General features: G+C 36.3%; 1 protein-coding gene across 1 annotated transcript; it reads right to left on the bottom strand.

Moving 5' to 3' along the window:
- Positions 1 to 5,924: 5,924 nt before the first annotated feature.
- On the bottom strand, positions 5,925 to 6,878 carry LOC103255700 (olfactory receptor 1P1-like). The gene has a single exon (XM_008053660.1). It carries the CDS (start codon positions 6,876 to 6,878, stop codon positions 5,925 to 5,927), a length of 954 nt encoding a protein of 317 aa, XP_008051851.1.
- Positions 6,879 to 7,530: the final 652 nt, after the last annotated feature.

Below are 7,530 nucleotides of genomic sequence, written 5' to 3'. Positions count from 1 at the left end.
GGCCACTGCACTCCAGTCTGGGCGACAGAGTGAGACTCTAACTCAAGGAAAAAAAAAAAAGAAAATCTCTAGAAATATGTCTTCATACTTTTTCTAAGAGTAGTATACACGTATATTTTACATTTAATTCCATACTCCATTTTGAGTTTTTGGATAAGATACGAGACTTTGGTCAAAGTTCGTCTGTTTGCTTGTTTTACGTATGGATGTACAATTGCTTCAGCGTCATTTGTTGAAATAGATATCTTCTTTCTACTGAATTGCTTTTATACTTTTGTCAAAAATCAGTTGGGCATATTTCTGGCTTCTCTAATCTGTTCCATTGCTGTATTATCTATCCCTTTAATAGCACACAGTCTTGACTATAGCAGCTATGTAAGTCTTGAAATCAGGTAGATAGATTCCTCCCAATTCATTTTGTTTTTTCCCTCAGAACACTTTAGTTATTCTTGTTCCCTTGCCTTTTCACATACATTTTATAATAATTTTGTTTATATTAAAAAAAATCTATTAAACCTGTCAATTTGGGAAGAATTGACATCTTTACTGTGAACATTGTTTATCTCTCTCTTTATTTATCTTCTTGATTTCTTTTATCAATGGTTTTGTAGTTTTCAACATAAAAGTCCTATGCCTGCATTTTGGTTTTTGTTTTGTTTTTAGATTTGCATCTATTTTATATTCTTGAGTGATTGTAAAGTGTACTGTATTTTGGTGTCCATGTGCTTATTGCTACTATATAGATATTCAACTGATTTTTGTATGTTTATCTTGCACTCTATGACCTTTCTGAACTCATTTTTTTGTTATGGGCACTTTTTTGTTTGCTTGTTGTTGTTGTTTTTTAAGATTACTTGGGATTTTTATTTTGTATGCCTCCTCTTTCCTTTTCTTGATTTATTGCATTGAATATAACTTCCAACCCTTTATTGAATAAAAGTAGTGGCAATGAACATTTTTTACTTGTTCTCAATCTTAGGGAGAAAAGATTCAGTCTTTCATCACTAACTAAGTATAATGTTAGCTGTAGGTTTTTTGTAGATGCTATTTATCATGTTGAGGAATTTCTTCCTTATTCCTATTCTTCTGAGGGTTTTTATCATGAGTGAGTGTTAAGTTTTGTCAAATGCTTTTTTGTTGTCAATTAGAAGGATCATGTCAATCTTCTTTAGCTTGTTAGTATAGTGGATTTTATTGATTTGCTTTTAAATATTGAACTAACCATGTACTCATGGAATAAACCCCACTTGATCATGGCATATAATTCTTTTTATATATTGCTGAATTTTATTTGATAATATATTGTTACGAATTTTTGCATTGATACTCATGAGGGTATTGGTCCATGGTTCTCTATTTACCTGGTTTTGGCATCATGGTAATCTCTCCTTTTTTATTTCTGAAAGAGAATATGTAGAACTGGTGCTAACTCTTCTTTAAAAATTGATGGAAATTTCCAGTAGAACCACCTGGACCTGGAGATTTCTTTGGAGGGGGTGTCAAAATTATTATTTCAATTACCTTAATAGCTATAAGGCTATTCAAATTAATTTTATATTGAATGAGTTATGGTGGTTTGTGTTTTTTGAGGAGTTGGTCCATTTTATCTTAGTTGTAAAAATTATTTATGTAGATTTATTCATCCTGGTTCCTTATTATCCCTTTGATGTAAGCATGGTCTGTAGTGATATACCTTGTTTCATTCTATATATTCTCTTCACTCTTTTTATTTGTGTCTATCTTGCTAGAGACTTGTCAATTTTACTGATCTTTACAAAGAACAAATTCTTTATTAAATTGATTCTTCTCTGTTGTTTTTCTACTTTTAATTTTTTTAGTCTTACCAGTATTATTTTCTTTCTTCTGTTGCTTCAAATTTATTCTGCTCTTCCCTTCTGGGTTTCTTAAATGGGAGCTTAGGTTATCGATTTGAGACATACCTCTTTCATAATATATGTATTTAGTGCCATAAATTTTCTTCTCTCCATAGTTTAAGCTGTGTTCTGTTGGGAGCTGGCCACAGAGGCCCACTGAGCATTAGGGATCAGGGAGGGCCTTGGATCCCAAGACCACTAGGATGCGTTCAGGAGCTGTTGACCCATTTCCTCTCCCTTTTCTTATTTGGCACTTAAGCCAGAAACAACTCTGCTAGTTCAAACATAAAACTCTGAGATCTAAGAGGAACACAGCTAACTTTAGAAAACTCATTGTTCCCTTTTTCCACTAACTGTGGTTTTGGTATTGCTACAACTTACAGTTTAAACTTGGGTCACATTTGAGAAGCCTTATTGCTAGTGACAAGCTCCATATATTAGGATTAAGAATTAGAAATATTTATAGAAGTTAAGATGATATATAGGATTTTAGAGTAGCAATTTTGTTAAGAGATTGTAATCAATTGTTCCAAGAAGTGGCCTACTGTGAACTTTGGGCCACATTCTGGAGAGCCCAGCGTAATCTTTGGATGGGGCCACATTCCTTAGGAACTAGTTTTGGCTATAATTAAGAGTTTTTATAGCAATTGTGTAAGTTAGGATTAGTTAAAATTAGCATAGAATAAGAAAAGTTATTAGGACAAATTAGTCATTAATAAAGGTATTGTGTGTGTGTTAGGGGTTTATAGGTTATTGATTATTAGAAACATTGTGGTGTTGGGAAAGATTGCTATGCTGCTTTTGAGGAACATCAACCAAGCATAAGGAACAGAAAGACAATTTGGGGTTTGTTCTTCCTCATACCTGAAAGAACGTCTGGTGGGTAGGGGACACCCCTCATCCACCTGGTTTTGTGTTCACGTGAAAGACATGTGAGTCTGACTGTGCAGAATTTGGGGATAAAAGACCTACTGTTTCCCCCATTAAATGGTTTCTGCTCAATTCTTTGAACTGTTGTCCAGTCTCTTTCTTTTTCCTGATATCTATCCCTCCAGTTTGATCACCGACACCGTCACACCTGTCAGAGACCCCCGATCCCCACAGGGGCAGGACCCCCGCAGTGTTCCACAAATCTTGGTATTTTGTATTTCCATTTTAATTCAACTCAATTTAGTTCTTTATTACACTTGCAACTTCCTCATGGATTGCTTAGAAATGTGTTGTTTAGTTTTTAAGTATCTAGAGATTTTCTTCTTTTAAACTTTTTGTTATTGATTTCTAGTTTGAGTTCATTGTGGCCAGAGAACACATTCTGAATGATTTCAATTATTTCAAATTTGTTGAAGTTTGTTTTATGGTCCAGGATATGATCTATCTTGGCATATATTCTGTGGACACTTGAAAATAATATTTGTTCTGCTGTTATTGAAGAGAATGTTACATAAATATCAAGTAGATCCTGTTGGTTACTGCTGTTATAAAGTACTCCTATATCTTTACTGATGTACTCTCTAGTCATTCTATCAATTTTTGAGAGAGCGGTTTTGAAATCTCTAACTTAATTGTATATTTGTCTATGCCTCCTTTCAATTTTATCAGTTTTTTCTTCACATATTTTGCACTTTAGTTACATAATAAACATGTATTTAGAAGTGTTTCTTCTTGATGGTTTCATTCCTTTATGTTATGTAATTTTGTTGTCTCTTGTAATTTTCTTTGCTCTGAAATCCACTTTATATGGAATTTATATAACTAATTCTCTTTATTTTCATTAATGTTTGCCTAATATGTTTTTCATTTTTTTACTTTCAGCCTGCCTAAATCATTATATTTGAATATTTGAAGTGAGTTTGTTGTGGATATAATACAGCTATATAATGCTTATTTTGAATCTACTCTGCCAGTCTCTGTGTTTTAATTGATGTAGTTAGACCATTTATATTTAATGTATATATTGATCTCTCCAGACTTAACTCTAACATTTTATTTTGTGTTTATATTTGTTCTCTCTGGTTTCTTTTTCTTGACTTTCTGAGTTACTTGAAGATTTGACTTATCTATAGTGTTTTTTATTATATATCTTTGTATAGCTTTTTCAGAGGTTGCTCTAGGTATTACATTATATATGCATAGCTTACTACATTCTACTGTTTTATCATTTACCAGATCAAGTGAAATGTAGAAAGCTTACCTCCATTAAAGAAATCCACCAAAATAGAAACTGTGATTACCCACTGACCATTTTGTGTTCCTCATGCAGTAGACCAACAAGAAATAATAGGAGTCACTTTTCTGAGATAATTGATATTGATCACCATGAATATTTATGGCTTATACTACACAATTGGAGTAGGAAATAATATGTTTTAAGCCTAAATCATTCACTTGGATATGTCATGAATTTTCATATTATTTCCATGAGCAATAATAAGCACTAATGAATATTTCAGTCACCATAGCATGAAAATAGCAGAATAACTAAGAACTTAGATTTTTAATGGGTGAAGTTCTAAGTCATTCTACCAGGCATCAACACACACCTGCCAAAGTGAAAGCCTAGATGAGAGAACTCTAGAATGGTACTAGAGAGTGGATATAATGATCTTCAATTATAGCATGGGAACAACCTATAGCAGTAGGACTTATCATGTTTCACTACACTTTTACTAAATCTTTTCAGCTTATGACCAGCAACTACCTTACAGGGAATTCTGAATTATGAGACATATACCCATACTATTTGGAAAGTAGTGAGGCTGAACTCATTTTAAGAATGATAACAGCCAGGCTCGGTGGCTCAGCCTGTAATCCCATGCCTTTGGGAGGCTGAGGTGAGTGGATTGCCTGAGCCCATGGGTTCGAGACCCCCCTGGGCAGCGAGACCTCATCTCTACAATAAATCAAAATATCAGCCAGGCGTGGTAGCGCATGCCTGTAATTCCAGCTACTCGTAAGGCTGAGGCGGAAGGATCACTGGAGCCCAGCAGGCAAGGCTGTGGTGGCCGGGAGCGGCCACTGCACTCCAGTCTGGGCAACTGAGTGAGACTCCAACTCAAAAAAAAAAAAAAGAATGATAACAAAGGGAGGTCCCATATTATAGGATGGAGATAGAAAAATGGGAAACTACAAATGGATCTGAATGACATAAGGCATGGCTTGCAATGCATACAAACCTTGTACATCAACTCAGCTTCTCTGGACTGTCTCCTTTTACTGAAGGCTTCACCTGTCTCCTGGACCAAATCACTACCACTGACTGCCTCACCCCTGTCAGGGGAGGGGAGTTGTTATTCAGCACAAGGAAGCAAAAACTGTGAGCATTCCACCACCATCTTTGCCAAACTTCCCAAGATGAATGGAATCCCAGTTGAAGGCCCAGACCTACATGGGGTATAAGCAGATATACATGCAACACTCATAATCAGTCATGCCTTATGCAGATAAGGAAGAAAGTTAGAGAATAGCTACACACTAGTTGCTACAGTATTTAACTTAAATCTATTTATTATATCTTCTTATTACAAGTTATTCATACTTTTACCTAAAAGAATGTAGATCATTCCTGTATTATTGAGAGCTTTGTTTTAATAGCTGCAGATAATTTTATTAATAACCTTGAGGCAATAAGTATTTATATAGTTTTTTAGGACAAAGTATACTTGTTCACTTAAAGTTGCAACTCTTTGCTATCTAATGTTGATCTTACTTGCTAATATTACTCTCATTAACCCACTTTCCATGACCTCACTGATCAAGTTTTGATAAACTAGTATAAAAAGCTGCAGAGACTTTTAAGATTAGGAATATTGCAAAAGTTATTCCTCTTTGTGAAAAATTATTAAGTAAAATAAATGAGTAAATCAGTAACCCTTAACAGATTAAAACACAAAGCAAAATCTTGATTTTCCTCCACAGTACCAAACTCATGGTGGGGAGTCGGGGAGGTGATAAGGCATGTGTGGGATTCAAAAATAAGACATTGAAGGTATAGATTTCTGTCAAGCCCCTCACCGGAGGAGATGGAAGCCACCTTCAGTTTCTCTGCAAAAGTCACTGGCCCCATGATAATGAAACTTTACCTCTGAGCAGTCTGACCAGTGCCCCCTTCATGTCCTTGTTCCGCAAGCTATAAATGAAGGGGTTCAGCAGGGGAGTCACCACTGTGTACATGACAGCAGCTGCTGTATCTTCCTCTACTAAGTTGGAGGAAGAGGATGAGGGACACAGATAAGCCCTGATCACTGTCCCAAAGAACAGGGCAACAACAGCAAGGTGGGAACCACAGGTAGAAAAGGACTTGCACCTTCCTTGGGCAGAGCGGACCCTGAGGATGGCTGAAACAATGTAGATATAGGAGACCAGGATGAGCATAAAAGGGATTAAAATGACTGCTCCCCCTAAGAAGAGGAGCACAAGCTCATTGACCTGGGTATCAGAGCAAGACACCTTCATCAGGGGTCCCAGATCACAGAAGAAGTCTGGAATGATCTTCTTAGAGCAGAAGGAAAGCCGGAATATGAGGAAGGTGTGTGTCATAGCAACAAGGCTTGTAAGGATCCAGCAGGCAGTCACCATGAGGGAGCAGCGCTGGAAACTCATGATCATCATATAGCGGAGTGGGTGGCAAATAGCCACGTAGCGATCATAGGCCATTGTGGCCAGGAGAAAGATGTCTATGTCCCCAAAAGTCAAAAAGAAGTAGAGCTGAGTAAGGCATCCTGCATAGGAGATGGACCTACTCTGGGTCTGGATGTTCACCAGGGCCTTGGGCACAGTGGTAGAGGTGAAAAGGATGTCTGCACATGAGAGGCTGGCAAGGAAGAAGTACATAGGGGTGTGGAGATGTGTGTCAGTGACAATGGCCAGGACAATAAGCAGGTTCCCAGCCACAGTGACCAAATACATCCATAAGAACAACAGAAAGAGAATGTGCTGCTGCTCTGTCTGGTCTGATAGTCCCCAGAGGAGGAACTCAAAGATGCTGGTCTGATTTCCTTTTTCCATGAGCCCAATAGATCAGAGAAAAAGATCTTGAGTGAGCCCCATTAAAATTCTGCAAAAATATTTCGCTTTAGATGATTCATGAGCGTGCCATTCTCTGAACTCTGGAGAGGAAGAGAGAAAAACAATGCATTTGAATTGACTACTCACTATGTCACTATGTGCATTGGAACTTTTTATTGAAACCTACTAAATGCACTATGCTAGAAAGAGACACAATTTAAGATAATTAAAATAGAGTTCTTGTTTGATATGATTTTGCACCCCAACTTTCTTTAGCCATACTTTCTTTTTCTTTAGCTGTACTCTTAGGGGATTCAAGATGCTTTCATTAATTCATTCTATTGATATTGAGCATCATCTCTGGATCTGTTGCAGTGCTAGGTAAATAAGACAGTGATCATCCTTAATCTCAGATAATTTTCAGTCTAATGGAATGGATGTAACTATCTCTATTAAAATTGTATAAGATTTTGATTCAGAGCTCCCCATGCATTCAACAGCCTCTAAACTACTCTCAGACCCCAGACTATATCTATTCTAATCCATTATGCTCAAAATTCAATTTTCTGAACACACAATTTCATATTATCCATTATTCCAGAAACCAATTCAACAATAAAACAATTATTTAGATCAACTATGTACAGATTAC

The sequence above is a fragment of the Carlito syrichta genome, unplaced genomic scaffold (assembly GCF_000164805.1).
Source record: "Carlito syrichta isolate Samal-C Ts95f unplaced genomic scaffold, Tarsius_syrichta-2.0.1 Scaffold288350, whole genome shotgun sequence".
NCBI classification, from domain to species: Eukaryota; Metazoa; Chordata; class Mammalia; order Primates; family Tarsiidae; genus Carlito; species Carlito syrichta.
This window is presented reverse-complemented; position numbering and strand designations above follow the sequence as displayed.

Excerpts from the sequence above, each read along its gene's own strand:
- LOC103255700 (XM_008053660.1), bottom strand. The coding sequence starts at position 6,878 with ATGGAAAAAGGAAATCAGACCAGCATCTTTGAGTTCCTCCTCTGGGGA.